The sequence below is a fragment of the Kwoniella mangroviensis genome, assembly GCF_000507465.2.
Source record: "Kwoniella mangroviensis CBS 8507 chromosome 1 map unlocalized Ctg01, whole genome shotgun sequence".
NCBI classification, from domain to species: Eukaryota; Fungi; Basidiomycota; class Tremellomycetes; order Tremellales; family Cryptococcaceae; genus Kwoniella; species Kwoniella mangrovensis.
The window spans coordinates 9,304,771-9,327,110 of record NW_027062533.1 but is presented as its reverse complement, the minus strand read 5'-3'; the positions used below and the strand labels follow the sequence as shown (position 1 = coordinate 9,327,110).

At 43.8% G+C, this 22,340-nt stretch overlaps 9 protein-coding genes and 1 non-coding gene across 10 annotated transcripts; 6 read left to right on the top strand and 4 right to left on the bottom strand.

Moving 5' to 3' along the window:
- Positions 1-227: 227 nt before the first annotated feature.
- On the bottom strand, positions 228-1,016 carry I203_103527 (uncharacterized protein; the record flags this gene model as incomplete). Its single annotated transcript, XM_019147670.1, has 4 exons — positions 228-440; positions 510-761; positions 862-944; positions 1,010-1,016. The coding sequence occupies 4 exons, from the start codon at positions 1,014-1,016 to the stop codon at positions 228-230; spliced, it is 555 nt and encodes a 184-aa protein (XP_019003335.1).
- A 459-nt stretch (positions 1,017-1,475) lies between these two features.
- On the top strand, positions 1,476-2,715 carry I203_103526 (H/ACA ribonucleoprotein complex subunit 1; the record flags this gene model as incomplete). Its single annotated transcript, XM_065517333.1, has 4 exons — positions 1,476-1,542; positions 1,690-1,755; positions 1,844-2,128; positions 2,489-2,715. 4 exons carry the CDS (start codon positions 1,476-1,478, stop codon positions 2,713-2,715), a joined length of 645 nt encoding a protein of 214 aa, XP_065374151.1.
- A 184-nt stretch (positions 2,716-2,899) lies between these two features.
- Positions 2,900-5,025, bottom strand: I203_103525 (uncharacterized protein; the record flags this gene model as incomplete). Its single annotated transcript, XM_065517332.1, has 10 exons — positions 2,900-3,134; positions 3,206-3,240; positions 3,337-3,421; positions 3,509-3,759; positions 3,837-3,910; positions 3,995-4,006; positions 4,067-4,220; positions 4,297-4,338; positions 4,429-4,652; positions 4,752-5,025. The coding sequence occupies 10 exons, from the start codon at positions 5,023-5,025 to the stop codon at positions 2,900-2,902; spliced, it is 1,386 nt and encodes a 461-aa protein (XP_065374150.1).
- A 611-nt stretch (positions 5,026-5,636) lies between these two features.
- Positions 5,637-5,752, bottom strand: I203_103524. Its single transcript, XR_002021895.2, has one exon. It is a non-coding gene; the product is annotated as a 5S ribosomal RNA (ribosomal RNA).
- Positions 5,753-6,174: 422 nt separating this feature from the next.
- I203_103523 (uncharacterized protein) lies at positions 6,175-7,081 on the top strand (the record flags this gene model as incomplete). The annotated part of the gene is made up of 4 exons (XM_019147673.1): positions 6,175-6,354; positions 6,442-6,571; positions 6,708-6,880; positions 6,974-7,081. 4 exons carry the CDS (start codon positions 6,175-6,177, stop codon positions 7,079-7,081), a joined length of 591 nt encoding a protein of 196 aa, XP_019003338.1.
- Positions 7,082-8,000: 919 nt separating this feature from the next.
- Positions 8,001-8,853, top strand: I203_103522 (uncharacterized protein; the record flags this gene model as incomplete). Its single annotated transcript, XM_019147674.1, has 2 exons — positions 8,001-8,349; positions 8,411-8,853. 2 exons carry the CDS (start codon positions 8,001-8,003, stop codon positions 8,851-8,853), a joined length of 792 nt encoding a protein of 263 aa, XP_019003339.1.
- A 289-nt stretch (positions 8,854-9,142) lies between these two features.
- I203_103521 (uncharacterized protein) lies at positions 9,143-11,393 on the bottom strand (the record flags this gene model as incomplete). Its single annotated transcript, XM_065517331.1, has 5 exons — positions 9,143-9,433; positions 9,504-9,850; positions 9,995-10,358; positions 10,450-11,235; positions 11,301-11,393. The coding sequence occupies 5 exons, from the start codon at positions 11,391-11,393 to the stop codon at positions 9,143-9,145; spliced, it is 1,881 nt and encodes a 626-aa protein (XP_065374149.1).
- Positions 11,394-12,025: 632 nt separating this feature from the next.
- Positions 12,026-15,541, top strand: I203_103520 (uncharacterized protein; the record flags this gene model as incomplete). Its single annotated transcript, XM_019147676.1, has 13 exons — positions 12,026-12,250; positions 12,318-12,431; positions 12,497-12,936; positions 13,004-13,152; positions 13,212-13,467; positions 13,534-13,678; positions 13,739-13,969; positions 14,032-14,370; positions 14,452-14,691; positions 14,760-15,084; positions 15,167-15,294; positions 15,361-15,431; positions 15,487-15,541. The coding sequence occupies 13 exons, from the start codon at positions 12,026-12,028 to the stop codon at positions 15,539-15,541; spliced, it is 2,718 nt and encodes a 905-aa protein (XP_019003341.1).
- A 551-nt stretch (positions 15,542-16,092) lies between these two features.
- Positions 16,093-19,043, top strand: I203_103519 (succinate dehydrogenase [ubiquinone] flavoprotein subunit 1, mitochondrial; the record flags this gene model as incomplete). Its single annotated transcript, XM_019147677.1, has 11 exons — positions 16,093-16,197; positions 16,293-16,351; positions 16,451-16,491; positions 16,569-16,695; positions 16,913-17,000; positions 17,064-17,535; positions 17,629-17,926; positions 18,108-18,464; positions 18,548-18,646; positions 18,710-18,835; positions 18,902-19,043. 11 exons carry the CDS (start codon positions 16,093-16,095, stop codon positions 19,041-19,043), a joined length of 1,914 nt encoding a protein of 637 aa, XP_019003342.1.
- Positions 19,044-19,646: 603 nt separating this feature from the next.
- Positions 19,647-21,737, top strand: I203_103518 (uncharacterized protein; the record flags this gene model as incomplete). The annotated part of the gene is made up of 9 exons (XM_019147678.2): positions 19,647-20,040; positions 20,166-20,406; positions 20,513-20,555; positions 20,640-20,772; positions 20,930-21,003; positions 21,103-21,350; positions 21,409-21,493; positions 21,559-21,593; positions 21,677-21,737. The coding sequence occupies 9 exons, from the start codon at positions 19,647-19,649 to the stop codon at positions 21,735-21,737; spliced, it is 1,314 nt and encodes a 437-aa protein (XP_019003343.2).
- Positions 21,738-22,340: the final 603 nt, after the last annotated feature.

Below are 22,340 nucleotides of genomic sequence, written 5' to 3'. Positions count from 1 at the left end.
TAATTTACATGTCATGATATATCATATTATACATACATTAAATCGTACATATACCAGATCCAAAAAATGGCAATTCACTCGAGCGTGTGTAAACTTATCAAGAGAGGGAATCGCGTTAATGTCGTAAATGGGATAAGGACAACTCATTATGGACTTTCTATTCTATTGGTTCCACTCCGTTTTTTTTTTTCGTTCTTTTGAACGGTTGTTCTCTTTGATATGACCTCTTATCCTCTAGCTTCCAGTTTACCCACTAACCAATCCATACCTTCGAACAATCCTATCCCAGTCAACGCACTACATCCCATAATTTGCCATTCCCTCTCTCTGAGATCTGTCAGACCCAACGCTTCCGAAACTTGAGCGGGAGTTAGACGTCCCTGTGATATGGGTAAATCCTGTTTATTCGCCAATACCAATAAAAGGGATGTTTTCAATTGCTACATATGAACAATTGACATCAATTTTGAATACCTTGTAAATGGATCATCTGCTGATGGTGCACTTACCTCATCTGCAATTAATTTCATTAATTCCTGCTTGACCATACCCAATCTCGCACTATCGCTCGAATCAACCACCAATATAATCGCTTCTGTCCCCAGGAAATACTGCGACCAACTTGATCTCAGGGACGTCTGTCCACCTATGTCTATCAGGCCGAATCGTACACCTTTGTAATCGTATATCTCATGGTTGGATCCCACGGTCGGGGCGGAAGCTACGACGGAACCCATCGTTATTCGATAGAGTATCGTTGACTGAAGAAAATCGAGAGAGACTCAGTATAATCCCTGTGAGGAGACTGTAATGAAAACTAGGGGTGTAGACTAAAGGTATGAGTATGACCATATAACTCACTTTACCAGCATTGTCTAATCCTAGTATCAACACTTTGGTCTCTCGTTTCGAAAATAGTCGCGACCATAATGAAGAAAAGGTGACTGATAGAGGAAGAGGAAGGAAGCAATCAGCTAAAGAACGACATGATCAGATTACGAAAGCTCACCTCCCATCTTTCTCGGCTGCGTGATGCTCTTGTTGCGTCTTGACTTGTTGAGATCTAATGCATAATCATCATCCGTATAACCGAGATACAAGCAAGCTGGGAGATGATCGTCAAGTGTCACTGAAGCTCGAGACGAGGGGAGCCATGTGGGCTGCACGTGTCTGTATTCTGTTTCTTACTTGCACACCCCATTTTAAGCGGGATGAAAAAGTTGGGAATTTGTCGAAAAGACTTAATCTACCTTCCCTTGGACGATTTCGGAGCAAGCTAGTGAAAGAGAACATTGTATGGTCACATAACACTTGCTCATTCATCATCGTAACCCGTCAAGCCGAAGTACTGGTAGCAGGTTTCATTCTTGCAGATTAATTGGTTAAGAACCGTGTGAAGTGCTTCGAAGATATCACCAGCAATTTCAGAAATCCACAACACGTTAACTTTCTTTCAACCCTTCAACTAATAAGATATGAGTGGACGAGGTGGTTTCTCAGGTAGAGGCGGTGGTGACAGAGGTGGAAGGGGTGGATTCAGAGGTGAGTGATCCGTGACTATAAAGGATCACAGTCTGAAAGCGGAGTCAAAGGCTGGATGGGCAGCTTGCGACCTTCAGTGATACCTCACAGCGTTATTTGTACGGAGAGATGATGTATATATTGACTATTTTCTCTCATACTCTATAGGCGGTGGTAGAGGTGGACGAGGTGGATTCGGCCAGAGGGATTTTGGGCCTCCTGAAACCGTCCAAGGTGTGTATTTTTTGCTCTCTTGAACAGTAACCAGTAACCTAGTCGCCTGGATCATCGCTGATTGTCGTGATTGATATGTACTCTGCAGAGATCGGTTCATTCCTCCATCCCGTCGAATCCGAAATGCTTTGTTCCCTAGCTACACCTACCAAAATACCATATTTCAATGCTCCCATCTACCTGCAGAACAAGACTCAGATCGGTAAAGTCGATGAAATCCTCGGTCCTATAAATCAAGTTTATTTCACTGTCAAGATGGATCAGGGGATGTTAGCTTCCAGTTTCAAAAAAGAAGATAAAGTTTATATCTCCGGTGAGAAGTTGTTACCTATAGAGAGGTTTTTACCTAAACCTAAGACTGCTGGTGGGAAAGGTATGTTGTGACCTCGCTTCATATGGATGTAGAGAAGAGTCGCTGATATTTTGATTAATTTCAATCATCTGTCAATCCTATAGTCGAGAGTGAGTATACATATTATCGCTTGTTTCGTTACGAATTGTTTCCTCTCTTTGCGTATTTGCCTACATGACCTCTTCAATCTCACTACTGCACTCCACACCCACCCAATACATGATGATACATTAACTCAGCTCACTCCGAAACGTCTATCAAAGATATTCTTGAGGCTATCTATATATATTATATCTGATCTTTCCTAATCCTTTGTCCAATATCAATATTGCATTCGTAAAATAGGGGGACCAAGCTGACTTTATCACTGTCGCGTTACAGAACGAGGTGGTGCTCGAGGTGGTAGAGGAGGTGCAGGCGGCCGAGGAGGACGAGGTGGACCCCCAGGTCGTGGTGGCCGAGGTGGATTCTCGGCCCGTGGTGGACCTGGTGGAAGGGGTGGAGCTCGAGGTGGAGCAGGCGGTCGAGGTGGGTTCGGAGGTGGTAGAGGTGGTGGTGCGCCCAGAGGAAGAGGCGGTTTTGGTGGTGGAAGAGGTAGAGGTCAATAAAACAAATCTATTTAGATCAATAACCTCCCACTCATTTTTTTTCCATTTATCTTGATTTCGTTTCGGGCATGTATTTTTTACCTCATTGGGTTAACTGAGTGACCGCTTTGTCCATTCGCAAGACACATAATTGACAATCATACATAAATCAATCGTCCTTCCTCTCGTTTGATCAATCTAGACATTACTCTTCGTCGGATCGTACTTGATCTACAAATCTACTTCGTTCTACCAAAGTTAAATCTTCATCCTCATTCTCTAAAGTCTCATATTCAACTTGCCGATACTCTTTCGTCAAACCCTCTGGGATATACAAGCTCAAGAACACTGGAGGGAGCGTCATAAGAAACAGACTGATCCATGATATTTGACGTCCTAGCGATAGGAGCGGGTATTCAGTTGATATAGAGAATAACCATCTGACGGAGAAGGGTATATACCACATGATCAGCTGACTGCCACTGCTCTACGCAAAGGTACATTGGCTTACCCTGCGAAGGTGGGTCCGAAGGCTCTTCCTGATGCCTTATCAACGGTACAAAACACCAAACCAATTGAATAACCTAATCAGTGCACAACAAGAACGGATACCAAACTGTAAGAGAATTCGAGTATACTTACACCTGCGATTAAAGTGATGGCACTTCCTGTAGCTATCAGCTTCGGATAATCATCGAAACAGGCCGAATTCAAATGATCGTTCATCCTATAATCATTACATTGCAGTATGTCAATGTCGATGAACTCGCTTTTCAGTGTTCCACGCGGTCCGCCAAAGCGGGATTGCACCTACGGCCAACCCATCTGATGGAAGTTTTTAAACGGTAATTGCACAATCATCAAGACCAACCATGTCCGATCTCTCCCCAGCCTTGCCTTGAATTGCGCGAATGGTATAAGTAGCGCTTCAATTGGTATGGTAATTACCGTTATGGTCAATGCTTTTCCGACACCATAACGAGATTTCAGTCGAGGGATGATTATCGGTGAGCCGATGATGTATAGGAGTGTGGTGAATGCTATTATACTACCTATCGTCTCGACCTAGTAGGCGAATTCAGGCAAACAACAAAAAGGTAAAAGTACGTCGATTGGATAAATGATCGTGGGGAACGACTTACAGGAAATCCAAGACCACCTTGCGCTATCGGGGTGTATGTGAAGACAGTAAATAATCCTTCAAATGCGTACACGGCTATATTGCAGTACATCATATTCAAGCAAGTCAGTCGTTTGACCAATCATTCGATTCTAAGGTATATATTTGACTTTGACTTACCAAATTGATAGGCTGACAAGCCAAATTATAAGTGATTTTGTACCTCGATTCTAATTTGTTAAAGTGACTCACCACAGAAACTCGCTAAGACCAGTACGAAATGAGGTATTTTCAAAGTCTGTTTCCACAATTCCCAGCTGGAAGAACTTCTTGTGGGCGAAGCGTCATCTCCCAGCTCTATAGCCTCATTCAAGTTCCGGATCGACTCAAGAACAGGTGATTGAGTCTGTCAAGTGAACGACACCCACTTAGCCAAGTACCTTCTCAAGCAGAACAATTCCGGGTGCTGACAGCGAGCTTACTTCCTCTAAAACAAACACCCAGTGATGACAGAGATTGATCCTCTAATATGATCATTAACTCCCACGTCAGTAGTGGTGGTATATCTGAAATAGCCAACGCGCAGATGTTCTGGTGTACAGCAAATTACTCACAAACGGTAGTGCATAAGGCCATCTCTTGAAGAAGGACGAATCTCCGCCCATCCAATTGGGTAATCTCCCATATGGATTGGCCAACCATCCTCCAGTGAGGTGTCCGAGGAGATAACCCGTATTGAATATTGGCGAGTAGATGGAAAAGATGAATCCTCGATTGGAAGGGTGGGTGAGCTCTGTTATTAGGATCTTGCTCAGTACTGGAGTAGGGTTGAGGCCAGCTGAATAACAAGAAAACATCAGTCACAACAAGTTATCTTGATAATGAAAAAGGTACTCAAGGATACATGTATATCTATATATAAAAGGTGTACACTCACCACACATCCTCCAGAATATGATCCACCCGACCGACTGTCCAAAACCCACGCAGCCCGAAGCCAAAACCGAAACCATGAATCCCAGCGTGGCACACATCTTCCTTCCGTACTTATCAGCCGCCTTGGCCCAAAAGGGCGCAGCAGCAGCTTCAGCCAACATCAAACTTCCTTCTGATATACCTGCATACAGGCCTGTCTTGTCCTGGGGCACGTCAAGGGAGGTTATGTACTCGACGATGAATGGGAAGATTAGGCCGTAGGTCAGTGAGTCCATAGCCCGAAGCTGAAAGGATGGAAGAAGAGTTTTCCAACTGATAGGAACGGGTTGAACGCGGACGTGATTCCGGTGTTGATCGATGGTTGGACAGTTTTGAGGATCATGGTCTGAGATACAGGTAGTATGCTCATGATCTGATGACATGGAAGGATCGTAAGATGGTAGTGTAGTATATTGATTTCTGTCATTGGTGATCATTGTCAATCGATGTATGTGAGTCAGTCCAATATCAGCTTCCGTTAAGTAAAAGAAGAGGTGAGTGAGAGATGCATGATGGTCAGGCTGGGTTTGCACATCTTTCCGTAAAGCTGCTCAGGAAGAAAGTGTGGTCTCTGATGTCAGCTTTCGCCGTTATTGATTCTATTCCCACTCACTTCGGAGATCCTTTGAGGGCGGAGGGTAAGAAGTTAGTCTTTCATCCATAAACAAAGTCGTCATCATTACTACTGTACGTCACAAACCACTACTTTAAAGAGCTCGTTAGATAAATCCTTTTTCGTGTTTCTTGAACGAATGAGCTTATGATAAATCGACCTTACTCAATCGAGTACTCGGCAAATGAAACCATCAACTTGAACTTGCTTGAGCTGCTGGTCATCCAAAACAAAAACTACAGCACCCGGGATTCCCAAGTGGTCCCCCACCTTGGTACTGACCGAGCGACAGGCAACTTAAGCTTCCCAGAGCGGACGGGATGGGGCGTTTTATACCTTCTATGGCCGTAGATGAAGATCCTTGCGCGTTTATTTCGGTTATGTACCATGGATCGTTAGATACCCTCTCTCCCTCATCATTAGATGTTGACACGTCATCATCACATACTCACCTATCCGGACGATCAATCAACCCCCATTCGCCATCCAAAACCGGAAGTCGGGTTGACGGATGAACCGGTTAATCCGGTTACTCGACCCAAAGGAGGGGGTTACATTACATTACATTCCTCCTTTCTTTGGATGCAAAGTATTGTATAAGCGAGAGTGACCATCAGCCAAGGTAAAGATCCATTCAAAAGACCTGCAATTGACATATAACAATAAAATCTCTCTCCATATATACGTTTGCACCAATCGTTACTCGTCATTATATATACATATCACTCTAATATTACTGTTCATCGCCCTCAATCGTCAAATATCGTTAAATATGCCTACCGCACTCTCACCTCTTCCCCTGAACGCACCTCAACAATGGACCAAGCCTACCTATTCCAACACCCATGGAGGGAAGACTTACAGACCAACCCATCCGGATCTGTTCAAAGTGGAATTTACACCTCCACAGAGCGGTGGTGAGGAATACTCAAGTAGGCTGGTTGCTGTTCGAGTGAGTCAGATGCTCAATCTTATTAAGGCGCATCGCAGATTTTCCAGACCCTTTATTAATGCTAATCTCACTTGTGGACACGGACAGAACTTTGAACCAAACGAACGAATAACGAGACTCACCAATATATCTTTAGCACCTGAAAAAGCTTATTCGTCGGTACAATTCGGTAAAGGACAGAGGGATCATCTAGAGCTAAATTCAGATTTATTATTCAGTAAGTTTAAGATTTATTTCCTCTCCCTTCTATTCCATACATCCGGTATCTCGTCATTTACTTAATCTCAGGAGGCGATATAAATATATGGGAAGCTGTGAAAGACGAGTTAATGATAATACATTAATGATTATAGTGAATCACTCGTGCTCCCCTACCGCTGAAATTCACCTTACGTCCAATAACCCTGATCAATGGGAAGTCCGGACCACCTCGAAAGGCTTGAAGAAAGGAGGTGCTATCACATTCTTCTACCCTAGTACAGAGTGGGATATGGCACAGGGTTTCCAATGTGCTTGTGGATCGGAGGTGAGTTCATGTTCTCATCGATTACCATCACGAGGACGAAAGTCTATCCTACATCATGCTGACATACAATCTTTATGGTCGCTCTGTCGTCAGAACTGCCTCGGTGAGATAAAAGGTGCCAAGCATATCTCTATAGAAGATCTAGAATCTAGATCATACGTGAATGAACATATACGGCAGTTGAAGGACAGTCAAGTCTAGAAGGAGAAGTGAGAAATCGAAAAAATTGGCCGGTTTGCCTCGAATAGGGACACTGAAGTTGTTGGTTGTACTATTCTCTTGTCAGTAAAGTCATCAGCAAGAATAGAAAAGTAGATGCATAAGCATTGTGGTCCGACATACCTCGTTCATATATCAGTCCATGATACTATACACAGCAGTGAAGGCATGTACACCTCATTCACGTGACCTTTACGCGATGTTACCATACCGGGAGATCACCTCTATCAATCCAATTGATCCGATTGATCCGTTGTCCCGGTCCGTGATCAACGCTCAATGTGGTAGAAACGCGTCAAAGGAGTGAGTGTTATGTGCTACGTCATCCCAGTCATGTTTACAATTGTGGTGGTTGTGTTTGCCACCGTGCAGAGATAGATAAGGATGAAGGAATGGGAATGGGATTGGGATTGGGTACGAGTATCTCCTATCTTAGCGTACTAGTTAGTATACTCGAGCATTCATCCTACTCGGACACGCATCATCTGAATACAGGAGACATCAACAACACATCGACGCGTCTTGAGATAGATCCCTCAATCTCTTATCTCTCTATCTTCGACCTAACCCATCCCCATCCCCCACTCAATTGTAGTCTAGTCTTATCAACGGAAACCCCCACATTCCCGCATTCCCACATTCATTCCTTTCTTTCCTAGTTTATACTTTCACACACAAAACACACGAGTAACGCGATCATCACCAATACCCCACTTGTACACGTGCATACTGTCTTCTCGTTGCGATACCCATACACAATAAGAATACTCCATCACACCACGATATAACAACTTGCTCGTTCAAGTCATCCTCTACTCTCTGTCAAGCACCAACCACTCAATCACATATCGACGTGCTCTTTAATACATCTAAACAATACCTCATACTCTACATAGACACAATGCCAATCCCACCTCGACCCATCCCAGTCCATCATCCCCGCCACCCCCACCACTCCCGCCAAACGAGACCTAAACCAGGTTCCTCTGTCCCTCGTAAATCAGGTATAACCTCCTCGTCTCTCGAGTGGAGAGCGGAAATAGCCTTGCTCAATGAACTAGGTCCGAAGTCTGTTCCTCTACCTCTCCATCTGAGTGGGAATGGGAATGGTAACAGTAAAGGGGTAAAGATGGTAAACAAGAAAGACAATGAGAGTGAGAAGGATGTCAAAGAAGGAGAAATGGTGGGAAGGAGAGAAGTAGGGTTGAGGGAGTTGATTGATGATGGAAGAGGTAAGCGGGAGAAGAGAGGTGAGCATCCAGTACTCAACCAAAAGACTCAGCATGATATTGATTTTGTCGACGTTTGCAGCTACTACAGCTACAACACTTGGATTCGATTTCATACCTAACCCTACTATCTTGACATTACCCGATATCGATGCCGATTCTTCTTTCAACAAGAAGAAATCTTCCTCCTTATTGACAATATCCAAATCATCACCCATCGGACCCTCTTCAACACCTTTGGAAAATACACCACTCACACCTGGATTATTGCCTCAACCTTCCTCTTCTCCCGAACCCGAACCCGGACCCGAGCTGGAAGATGAAGATCAGGAAGATGATTGGGAATATATCCCTTCGTTATCATCGCAAAGAAACGTTGTTGATAACGACGACGATCATGATATTATTATCTTAGGGGAATTGGAGCTTGAAGATGACGGAGATCTCAAGGGCTGCAATAGCAAGATGGGCAAGAAGGATAATGGCATTAAGAATCTTAGTTATGCTGATATTTTGGGTAATTAGATGTACACATACATACAGAGTTGGGAGGGATATTCAATTGGCTATGGGTTGGTTTGATCAATTTTAGATAGGGAATATCACGTTTGTTTGAGATACCCATCATAATCGTAAATACACAGATGACCATAATCGTAACCATAAAACATAAATACCAAACGAAACACTTTGTAAATCATTGTACAGTAAACTCACAGTAGAGGAATCAGCGAAATATGTAATGTATGTTCAAATCGTTGCACTTGTACTTGCCCTGGCACTTGGAAAGCGACATCTCTATGTCCACATAGTATCATATCTTTATCCTCTTCCCACTTAATATCCAAGCTACCCCACAAACTCCCAAACTGTATCCGACAAGTACCAACATTGATAAAAACCTCCCAGCATATATACTATTTATACAGATATTAACCAAACCGGTACCTAAATTAGCCACTAGGAAGACTACCAATCCGTTCTTGTTTATGGATTCTAGTAATGTGGGGGTGGGAATATCGGGGAAAGTTGATTCGAGAAGTAAGTATCCGAGGAGGAAGAGGGTATTGTATGATGCTATGAATAAGACGTAGGGTGTATTTGCCTATACACATGTTTCAGCTCGTAATTCTTCTTGTATCAATAGATAGGTAAGATCGATGTGATTCACTTACAAATCTTCTTGATACACCTCCATCACCCGCCAGATCGGACCACAACCATCCACCGAGACTCATCCAATAGACCACTGCGTATCCGAACAACTCCAAGATCAACTCTGTCCGTCTCTTATCGTAATGTCTCTTGATATGATCGTCGACATTGTCAGTCACTCCTGTGAGCGAAGGTGGAGGGGCAGAGAGTCTCTGGATGTGTTCACCTATTGATAGACCTAGGAGATAGATTGATATGTACCCCGGTAGGGAAGATAGACCTTCTTTGTTTTGACCTAGTAGACCTGGACGGGATGGGGAGAGAAGGAATGATTGGAGCAAGAACTTGGTAAGGATTACTTGGTGAACTAATCACAAAGTATATCAAGCGACCGAGCAGCAGTATCAGCAACAATACTCATAAAATTGTAGATCTGCATATCTTTCGTGATCATGAGCAACAAATGTAAGAAGGAAGATTGCTTTTATCTTTTTCGCAATGATCAACTCACTTAAACTTATTCCGATACCTAAAACACTCCATCTAACCCACCCTCTCAAAGATCTGACCAAAACTCCGAAAATAGGTAATAATCCAATAGTAAAGAAGAAATTCCAATGGACTCCATATTCAGTTACATGTTCAGGATACTCTACACCTTTCACCATTATTAACCTTACGAAACCCAACATCACCGTAGGTAAAGATTTCTTGAATGCTTTGAACAGATCTTGAGATAATTTGGGATCGTCTTTACGTATGAGTTTCATTCCTGGTGAATTGGGTGGTTTGTTATTGGTGTTGCTGCTTGGGGTGAGCGATTTAAGTGAGATTAGACCGAGGGAAAAGACGAATGATCCTACGCCCACATCCATCTACATCGATATCAAATCGAATCCTCAGCTTTCAGTCTATTCTTCAATGTATATCACAGAGTAACCGGTGAGTTAGGATCGTACAACTTACCAAGCTAGTACCGAAATCTTCACATTTTCCTAACCACCTTGGGAAAACCTTGAAATCAACTGCCAATATACAATGAACAGTCATAATCATCATATGTGCTCTGTATACACTCAAAAACGGTAATTTCCTTTTGGTTTTGGCATTGTCATCGGTGATTTGGATCGTACTTGGGGTAGAAACGTTTCGTATCCTTGATTTGGCGTTGGTAGGATACATTGATGATCCAGATGGATTTGAGAGCGAATCTATTTCTGCACTTGGTGGAGTAGGTAGGATATTGACTGTTATATTATCTGGACTAGGTTGAGGACTAAGTCTCCTTTTATTGACTCCATTACTGGTATTGGGCAATTTAGAAAATGGATCTTCGACCGATAAAGTTGATGAAGGTGACGTAGGATTGGAGCTGATCAATGATGGACTGGGAGAAGTTGAATATTCATGTGCACTGGTCAAAGCGACTTGAGAAGGAAGTTTGATAGGTGTATTCTGCGTTGAGGTAGTTGTCGAAGTAGGTTCTGCTATTTCCTCATCTGAATCGGATTCTTCCAACCATGATCCCTTTGATTTACCTTTCTGACTGTCATTACTTATACTACGTCGACGTGATTTAGGAGATAGTGAACAGACTATTAGGGATAGAGTGATGAGGGAGATGTTGAATGTTATAGGGACAGTAGCGAATATGGTCACTCCTAGTAATAGTGGAAGAGCAGAGGTCAGGTAATCGAACGTGAATGATGGTCGAGAGCGAGGGTAAAGCGTTGCGTATAGAACGTATGAGGTCTATAAATCAAATCTGGTCAGCCAGTTTCTGGTATTGTAGAATGAGTAGTACACTTTACACTCACCCAAGCTACCAGACTGACGGCCAATATGGTGAATATAGATGAACCTGGATTGTCGGATACGAATGCCTCTTTGGCTGATTTGTAGTCTGACATGGTGACTGAACTTGATATTCGTATATGGGATGCTATGATGATACAGAGCCCATCGTATGCGAGGTCGTCAATCCCTTTCAGCACTCTGATACGAAGGCTATGAGATAAATTTTGCACAATGTCAGATCATGCCAGACAACGTTGCTAGACGACCTAGGACTGGTCTATACATGGTCCTCCACCCAATCTCACTTTGTGTAACCTCCACTCTGGTGTCACTGTATGTATACGAGTACACCTGCCACCATACAAATACCGATTCACCGTACACAACAAGGCTTAACGGGATCAAATCTGCCTCTCCTGGGAATACGACTTAGTCGTATTTAAAGGGAGTTAGCTGCATTGCATTGTCCATCCAGCCTTCAACGACTAAGTCCCATCGAACTTGACCGTTTTCACTATCCATCTTACACCCCATCTCTCTTTTGACACCAACTTTTGACTGTTTCGGTTGGATGAGGAGGAATTTCCCTTCTCTCACCAGATCAGCCAAATCATTACTCTATCCTCTATATAAAAGTGAATCATATCCTATACTCCGGTTAATCAGTTATTATCCCATCATCCAGAGATCCGTCTATAACAACGCCTCTCAACTACAACGCGTCCAATTGCATACCACAACCAAAATGTCCGGAATCACCCCTGCCAACGGTGCGACCGATAGCATGGCTGTCGTAGCTCCCAATTTGGAATCAACACCTTCTATCATCGCCGCTCATGCACCTCAGGTGAAAGATGATGATGAGAGTATGAGCGAGGATGACAAACCGTTGATGAAGAAACAACAACGGCAGCAGAATAATAAAAGAGTCGGTGGAGGTACCAGTTCTAGTGAAGATGAGAAACCTCTAGTGAGTCAGCTCAGATCATAAAGTACAGTGTATCGTTTATTGAGCTGACAATCATGGTGCTTTGTAGAACAAGAGACCTAGGGCATCGAATGGAGCTGCTAATAAAAAGAGAAGAGTGGTAGATAGTGATAGCGATGAGAGTGATGCTGGACCTTCGGTCAAGAAAGAAGCTGAACCAACAGTGAGTATGATTTAATCCGTTTGGAACTCAAACAGTCGTCATACTGAGGTGAACTCTTGGTATAGCCAAAAACAAACGGTACTTCCAAACCGCGTTCATCGACCACCAGAAAACCTGTCATCCCATCTTCCGACTCGGAACTTTCAGAAGACGAAAAACCACTTGCCAAACGAGCGACTGCCAATGGAAATGGTACTGCCAAGGCGAAACCCAAACCTAATACCAAAGCAGCTAAGAAAGCTCCATCAAGTGATGAAGATGAATCGCCCTCCGAGGATTCAGAGTCGTCGGAAGATGAAAAGCCTTTAGCTAAGAAGAAAGCTCCTGCCAAACCTCGACAGAGTACTTCGTCTGCTAAAGCCACTCCGAAAAGTAAGGTGAAGGCTGAACCTGAGAGTGAAGATGACGACGACGTGCCGTTAGCTAAGGGAAAGGCAAAGGGACAGGCGAAACCCGCTGCAAAGGATAAGAAACCTGTGATAAAGAAGGAAAAGAAGGTGAAAGAGTGAGCCGAACGAGATATCTCTCCTAAATATGGGAAGCACGGACTAATGGGTGATCATGTGATGTAGGGAAGAAGATGAAGAAGATAAGTATAAGTGGTGGGAACAAGAGGCGTTAGGTGATGGAGAAGTGAAATGGACAACATTCGAACATAATGCTGTGTTATTCCCTCCGCCATACGTCCCTTTACCTAAGAACGTCAAAATGAAATATGATGGTGAGTATTGTATCAGCTGATAATTGATTTGTAATCGTGTAAGCTGATGTCATGTTCAGGTGTTGCACTCACTCTGCCTCCTGAGTCGGAAGAGGTAGCTGGATTCTTCGGTGCGATGATAGAAACGGATCACGCCCAAGATGCTAAATTCCGAGAGAATTTCTTCAAAGATTTCAAGGCGATGTTGGAGCAATACCCTCCCAAGGAGAACGTCAAGGTGAAATCGTTGGATAAATGCGATTTCAAACCGATGTTTGAACATTTTGAGAGGGAGAAGGAGAAGAAGAAAGCTATGACCAAAGAGGAGAAGAAAGCGTGAGTGCTAGAAATCCGTGCTTACAAAAGATAAAAAGTGTTCATGTGACATACTGGTATTTGCAGGATCAAGGAAGCTAAAGATAAGATGGAAGCACCGTATTTGTTCTGTGTGGTAGATGGACGTAAAGAGAAGGTTGGAAATTTTCGAGCGGAACCTCCTGGTTTGTTCAGAGGTCGAGGTGAACATCCTAAGAAGGGTACACTTAAGGTGTGTCTCAGCTGTCGATTCCTTCCAAAGCTGGATCAATTAGCTGATTGATTTGACCAGCACCGATTACGTCCGGAAGACATTATCATTAATATTGGGAAAGACGCTCCGGTACCTGTACCTAACATACCTGGTAAATGGAAAGGGATCCAACATGATAACACCGTTACGTGGTTGGCACATTGGAAAGAGAACGTCAACGGCAATGCGAAATATGTGTTCTTATCTGCTGGATCATCCTGGAAGGGTCAGAGTGATAGAGCTAAATTTGAGAAGGCTAGGGAATTAATCGTAAGTTCATGTGATTCAGCGGTAGTTGGCTGCGACATAGCTGACCATTCTTTGTGTGGTAGAAACATGTCGATAAGATCCGAAAAGATTATACGGAAGATCTGAAATCGAAAGTCATGGCTGACCGACAACGAGCGACGGCATTATACTTCATCGATCGATTGGCCCTCAGAGCGGGAAACGAAAAGGGTGAAGATGAGGCTGATACGGTCGGTTGTTGTTCACTTCGATATGAGCATGTCACGCTCTCTCCACCGAATACAGTGGTGTTTGATTTCCTAGGTAAAGATTCGATGAGATTCTTCCAGGAAGTACAGGTGGATGCGCAGGTGTTCAAGAATATCAAGCTGTTCAAGGCGGAGCCGAAGAAGAAGGGAGATGACTTGTTCGATAGATTGACCGTGAGTCCACCCTCTTTGCTAAAACCACATACCTTTTTCAGATAAGCCTATTGTAGATGACTAACTTTGTGATTGTTTTAGACAACTCTCTTGAACAAACATCTGAACAGCATGATGCCCGGTCTGACAGCCAAGGTATTCCGTACATACAATGCATCGTGGACTTTCCAAAAGCAACTGAAACATACACCCAAGAACGGTACCGTCGCTGAAAAGATTGCAGCGTACAATACCGCCAACAGAGATGTCGCCATATTGTGTAACCATCAGAAATCAGTCAGTAAGACTTGGGATGTTTCGAAAACTAAACATGAGGATAAGGTGGGTTACATTCATTGCCTATCATGGATGCTGTCGTTTCTGACTGGTGCTGAATGCTTCTATTCCAGATACGAGCCCTCAAATACCAAAGAATGAAACTACGACTACAGCTCTTCTCGCTCGATCCCAAAATCAAGAAGAAGCGACCTGACTTAGCGGAAGACGAGTCGGACATGGACGAGGAATTCTGTGAGAGACACGAGAAGGAATTACTTGAGAAAGCCCTTGATACCGCCCAGAAGAAGTTTGATAAAGATAATGTGAAATTAGAGGAGGAAGGTGAGAAGAAAAAGGATAAGAAGGATCTGGAAGAGAGATTGAAAGAGATCAAAGAGGAGTTCAAGGAGTTGAAAAAGGAGAGGAAGAGTAGGAAGGTTGAACCTAGACGAGCTGGTGAGTTGCGATGCGACCTTGTACACTGTTTATTTTTGGATGAAACAAGGGTTGGTACTGATAAGCTTGATAATGATATTAGCCACGGAAGAAAAGCTGTTGGAACAGATACAGAAGATGGACGAGAGGATCGCAACTGCCAAAGTTCAATTGGAAGATCGAGATAAATTGAAGGATGTCGCTTTGGGTACATCCAAGATCAATTATATCGTGAGTTTTTCTCATCTTTTTTTTTAATAAGGGTTTAGTATGACTGATGTTAACATGCGAATGTAGGATCCACGAATCACTGTAGCATGGGCAAAGAAATATGATGTACCGTTAGAAAAATTGTTCTCCAAGACTTTGTAAGTTGTGCGATATCACGCTGAGGGACGATGTACTGATGTTTCTGCTATTTAGACGAGAAAAGTTCCCTTGGGCTGAAGCCGAGGCTGATAAAGGGTGGATATTCTAGAGTATCTGTGGTGTAGAAGCAGTAGAGGATCGATAGCTTGGCTTAGCTATGTACCATGTCAGTCGGTCGAGGTTATTCGGTTTTGTAGGGGTATTGAGTCAGGTCACATATCATCATCATAGCATGCATCTTTCCAATGTTGTTCTTCGAATCTCTGAAGTTGACCGGTTACTTGAGTTGGCATCCTTTGCCATGTCTAGTCTAATGCTCCTCATCTGATTGGCTGTTCGGGTCGCATCGGGTCTATCGTGTGTTGTGTGGGTGATCGGGTCGATTCGGAGTGTTGGTTGTAAAGTGAGAGGGTGAGATATGGTTCCTGGTTGCCGAGAGTGGATGGTCGAATCGCATAACGAGTTTTTGATGGTGAGGTAGATGCATTTCCATGTGAATTGTTCAGAGATCATCTTGAAGATCGTATCGAGAGCATACGCCACCTAAATTATCAATCTATCTTGGTAGCTACATCCTGGTAGATAGACCATCTCTCTCTCTCTCTATTCCTATACTCATCGATAATCCTCCCATCCTCTCCTTCAACCACATCATTCGCCATGCTCTCGCTCTCACGAACACGCCTCTCCCGATCGGTGGGCAAGAATCTGTTAAAGAGGAATTATGTAGTTGCCTCGCAGACTCATAGGGCCAGTGAAGCTCCTGTAAGTGAGAATTCATGCGCTCGATGTGGATGTGTGAATAGCATAAAGAAGAGGCTGTGATGCATGCTGATCGATCGGCTTCGTGATTCAAATAGAACTTTGGTCAACATAAAGGTTATCCAGTGATTGATCATGAATTCGATGCCGTAGTTGTGTAAGTCAACTTGTTTCTATATATAATTCTCCTTTCAACTGTGGTATATTGGAACAATCGAATCGATCTTAGCTGATGCGTTTTTCTTTTGGCGAATAGTGGTGCGGGTGGTGCAGGTTTAAGAGCAGCTTTCGGATTAGGTTAGTCCTCTCTCTCACTGCCACCCACATGTAGTATTGTGTGGTATTCACTGATATTGATGATATCACATAAATAGCCGAAGGAGGTCTCAAGACAGCATGTATAACCAAACTTTTCCCTACTCGATCTCACACCGTAGCTGCTCAAGGTGGTGTGAACGCTGCGCTGGGGAATATGACAGAGGATGATTGGAGATGGCACATGTGAGTGTACTGTCAATGTAGCAGAGGATTACCAATCGATAGATCGGACGGCGATCGAGGCGAGAGATGGTAATAGCGGTGAAGCGAGGATGAGATAGACTATCGGAACGAGATGTCTGGTATGGAACGGAGCAAGAAACTACTGTGTTGACATCGATTGGAAGGCAGCAGGAATTACGGCTAGTTCAACAGCTGATGGTCACCTTCATAAACACAGGTACGACACCGTTAAAGGTTCCGATTGGTTAGGTGATCAAGATGCTATCCACTACATGACAAGAGAAGCTCCTAACACCGTTATCGAGGTGAGTTAGCTAACATAAGCGAGCCGATGATAATAGCTGATTTGTTGTATTCTCACTTTACAGCTTGAACACTACGGTGTACCTTTCTCGCGAACCAAAGAAGGCAAAATTTACCAAAGAGCTTTCGGTGGACAGTCGCTCAAGTACGGAAAAGGTGGACAAGCCTATCGATGTGCAGCAGCAGCCGATCGAACTGGACATGCCATCTTACACACCTTGTACGGTCAATCGTTACGACACAACACCAACTTCTTCATTGAGTATTTCGCTTTGGATTTGTTAATGCAAGATGGTGAATGTGTCGGAGTGATCGCGTTGAATATGGAAGATGGAACCTTACACCGATTCAGATCCCACAAGACCGTCTTGGCTACTGGTGGATACGGTCGAGCTTACTTCTCATGTACTTCCGCCCATACTTGTTCCGGTGATGGAAATGCTATGGTCGTAAGAGCTGGATTACCTTTGCAAGATTTGGAATTCGTACAGTTCCATCCTACTGGTATTTACGGTGCTGGTTGTTTGATCACTGAGGGTGAGTCGAGATTACCTTCATATATCTCTGATATAGTACACATTTCGGGGCAATATACTGATTAGTAATGGTTGATTGGTTGGTTGGTTTCAGGCTCCCGAGGTGAAGGTGGATACTTGCTCAACTCGGAGGGTGAAAGATTCATGGAACGATATGCCCCTACCGCCAAGGATTTGGCTTCTAGAGATGTAGTTTCCCGATCAATGACTTTGGAAATTAGAGAAGGTAGAGGTGTTGGACCCGAAAAGGATCACATCTTTTTACAACTTTCTCACTTGCCTGCCGAGATCTTGCATGAGAGGTTACCTGGTATTTCGGAGACTGCTGCTATCTTCGCTGGTGTGGATGTTACCAAGGAACCTATTCCTGTGTTACCTACTGTGCACTACAAGTGAGTATTCTGCAATTTTGCCTTCTCTTACTCTTTCGCCCTTCTAATATTCCTCTCCCCTCCTTTCCTGCTTTTTGCCTTTTCCTTACCCGTTTCAACTCCTATGCGCGTTGTCTCCCCCCTTTGTTGAACCATGCCTCAGTGTACTCAACACATGCTGACCTTCCTACTTCTCCCTCAGCATGGGTGGTATCCCAACCAAGTACACCGGAGAAGTCATCACAGTCGACAAAGATGGAAACGACAAGGTCGTTCCAGGATTGTATGCCGCCGGAGAAGCAGCCTGTGTGTCAGTACACGGTGCCAACCGATTAGGTGCCAACTCGTTATTGGATATCGTCGTATTCGGTCGAGCGTGTGCCAACCACATCAAAGAGACTTTGAAACCCGACACACCTCATAAACCATTCAAGGATGATTTGGGTAAAGAGTCGATTGCCAATTTGGACAAGATCAGAAATTCCACGGGACCAATGTCCACCGCTCAGGTTAGATTGAACATGCAGAAGACTATGCAGACTGATGCTGCTGTGTTCAGGTGGGTAATGATATTTTATTCCGGTATCGGTCTGATGTGGCGGATAAGTGAATGCTTACTCATCACTCGCTGTCATTTTGCAGAACCCAAGATTCCCTTGATGAAGGTGTGAAGAAGATGACTGAGGTGTACAAGCAATACGATCAAGTCGGTATCAAAGACCGAAGTATGATCTGGAACTCGTAAGTTGTGTTGACCCCTCAAACCTACTTGTATCCATGCTGACTTTCGATACCTTTCCACAGCGATCTCATTGAAACCCTTGAACTCCGAAACATCCAACAGAACGCTATCCAGACTGTCGTCTCAGCTGCTGCTAGAAAAGAATCTCGAGGTGCTCATGCCCGAGAAGATTTCCCTGATCGAGATGAGTGAGCTAACCGTCCGAGCTATCTGGAACGAATATGTTATGCTGATGCCAATCTGATCGTTCATAGTGAAACATGGATGAAACACACTTTATCATTCCAACATGATCCCGAATCACCAAAGGTCGACCTCTCATACCGAGAAGTCATCGCTACTACCCTCGACGAAGCTGAATGTAAACCCGTTCCACCATTCAAGAGAACTTACTAAGCTTGGTGGTCGTTGTTTATACGAGAATGATGGGAGGTGTGTCCATATCTTAGGCTTGGTGATTAGTCGTAGATCCATATATACTTGGCCTATGGGTTAAAGTATAAATACAAGTATATATTGTATTGAATATCAGTCTTCAGATTGAGAATCTGGAGAATTGATAAAAGGTGTAAACGATCGAAGTGATGTCATGCATTTTCCTCTTTTGGTTTTTAACTGTTTCATCATTCATCATTCAATCGGACTTTACATACCCCATAGGATGTATAATATCGTGAATATTAAGCCAAAGATTAATGGCAGAGGATAGCAAGATGCTGCTTAGCACATTGGATCACCTCTTTGATCAAAATTCGTTGACCAAAGCTCCTTCAACTTCTTTTACATCTCTCGAACATTCGAAAAACCAGTGATTTCTCTCCTTTCATGATGGTCATATGATTTGCAGATTCTGAAAGATGCAGTATACAACAAAGGATCCTTCACTGACTCATTGCGTAATCTATAACACTTTCTTCTATCGCAAGTTATATATAGGTGTTCTGTATTTCTAAACCAATCAGATTGATCAAAATCAAAGATCAAGAAATAAGTCTTATAATGTCTTCTCGTTCGATCAACTCGGATCCGGAAACTGCACCATTAATCTCCCGACCTCCTTCAGCTTCTGTTTCGGTACCATGGCTTCAACTAACACCTCTTATATTACTTCGAATCCTAGACGCACTGACATACTCAATAATCTTCCCTTACATCGTAGCATACATAACTTCCATCCCGTCCGTCCCACCCGACAAGATAGGTTTGTATGCAGGTTTGGCAGAAGGGTCTCTAATGGTCGTGGAAGCCCTTATGGCTCCCTTTTGGGCTTACATGGCAGATAAAATTGGAAGGAAGAAATGTTTGGTTGGGGGTTTTGCGGTCGTCGTTGGTGCAATGGGGTTGATGGGGTTTGGGGAAAGTGTAGGGTGGATCATATTTTGGAGAGCTTGTTGTGAGTCATTTCATTACATGTAAAAAATATATAATACATGTACAAGTACAGTCTTTTTCATTCATCATCACTGATCATTTTGTTTCTACGTACTGTGATGGTACTAACCCCCGAATTCGTTGTAGACGGCCTTAACCCTGGTCCAGTCATCTCTCGAACAATATTCACAGAACTCTCTCACCCTTCCAATCGAGCATTGATTTTCTCCATTTGGGGACCCCTTTTTAGCGTTGGGATATGCCTGGGTACTTTCTTAGGTGGATTACTGGCAGAACCATATGGGAGACTACCTTGGTGGATCGGTGGTGAGAATGGACAATGGAAGAAATGGCCTTATGCTTTACCAGGGGTGGTTTGCGTTGCGTTGTGAGTATCATACTGAACGATTTTTGTTGTCGTATTCTAATGTGATGTACTGATGCGACATTGTCATTCGCGAACTGTTCGTTTTGTACCAATGCGATATCTGAAGATCTGTTTTAACATTGATCTTATGTCAGATGATGACAAAAGAGGTAAGTTGATCGTGATGTTATTATCCATCTAAATGGTTGCTCTACTGATACATGGTCCACCCTTTTTGTGAACCCCTGGACCAGACTCGCCCTGCCATATTGGACCATGGAAACGAAGAAGAAGATCATGAGGTGTCAATCCCGGGTAGGAGAGAGAGCAAATTCAGGAAGACTTTGGATACACCAAACTTCAAGACAATTCTCGTTTGTTTTTGTGGTAAGTATGTCCTCAGCTAATGTTACCACCTTGACAATGAACTGACCGTTGTATTGATATGTATCATATAGCATTTCAGATTGGTTAGTCTCCTACGCCGGTCATTTTATAGTGTAAACGTCAGAACTTAGCTTTTTGCTTGTGGGTAAACCTTTAGCTACATTCGCATATGATGGTTTCTTCACTGTTTTCAGCTCTACCCTCGTGCCTCAAGGTGGTTTAGGACTTTCAGTGAGTACAGGACATCTTCCTCTTCGGTACTGTACAATATGTCTTTCCAGGTGTACAGTATACAGTAAGCTGACAATCATCTCAACGGTGACGGAAAAGATTCAAATCATAGGTGTTGTAGGATCCATATCAGCTATAACGAACTTTATCCTCTCCCCTTTAATGGTACCCGGCCTTCAGCCCCGAATAGGCATCAGACGATTCCTCTCTATGACAATCGGGACAATCCCAATCGAAGCGATGCTTATACCTGGGTTTCAGAAGATCGCGACTTATGGAAAAGCGGCGATATATTCAGGTCTGGCTATACAATTGCCCTTGAAGAATTTCCATCTAATGGCTTGGCCGTGAGTCGTACGTCGCATTCAGGCGCCGGACTCTAAGCTGACTCACATAACTCTACAGGCTCAACGACCAGCTTACTGCTGGGTGCTTCGATGATCACCCTGAATTGTTGGCTACGGGAAGTGCCATCGTGTTGATAGCTGGTGTAGGTTGCCCTTGCATAATCTTTCCCAACATGTGAAGATGTGCTCATAAACTCTCAACTGATAGGCTGGTGGAAGAGCTATTGGACCTACCATTGCTGGGTGAGTTGGTCCAGCGCCCATGTCACGCTTTGGTGGATTCCCGCTTGCGGCATCAACACAGCTGATCCTTTCGCCAACTGCAGATGGATGTTCTCCATCGCGACACAATATCCCACCGGATCGCTGGGCAGACAAGTCTCATGAATCGCTCTTCTCGTCATATCTCTCCCACCCCTGATTGTCACTTTTTACCTTCCCAAGAACCTGGGAATTCCAAAGCAGGAGAGTAATGATCAAGATTCTGGTACAGTGAATGACGCCGAGATCGAACAAGATTGAGAACGATGTGGTGTACCATTTTTTTTTGGCTCGAAGGCCAACGATTCAGTGTTGTTTTCTCAGTAGCGTTGATATCCACTATGAGCGCGTCATGCTATGCTTCTCTGCTGCTACCCCCTCATTCAGTGGGAACATGAAAGGCCACTCGAGGAGTGCCACTCTCAGGCGAGTTTGTCACCATGCGGCTATGAACAAGGTCAAAGTGGAGGAGGTACACAAATAGTACACTAAAAACAGATGATAGAAGCACACATTCCTTCAGTCCTCTTTCCCTCTTTCCTCGACTTCCCTCCCACCCTCTTCTGTGTCTTGCATTAGCACACCAGCTCACCGATCATCCTTTCAGTACGAAAAATTTCACCATCAGAGCACCATCAGTCATTTCATCCCCGCCTCTCCTTCTTCTCTCCCCACCCCCCTGTTCGTCTTCTCAACGACGTCAGTTCCCATCAAGTCGGCCTTCCGTCA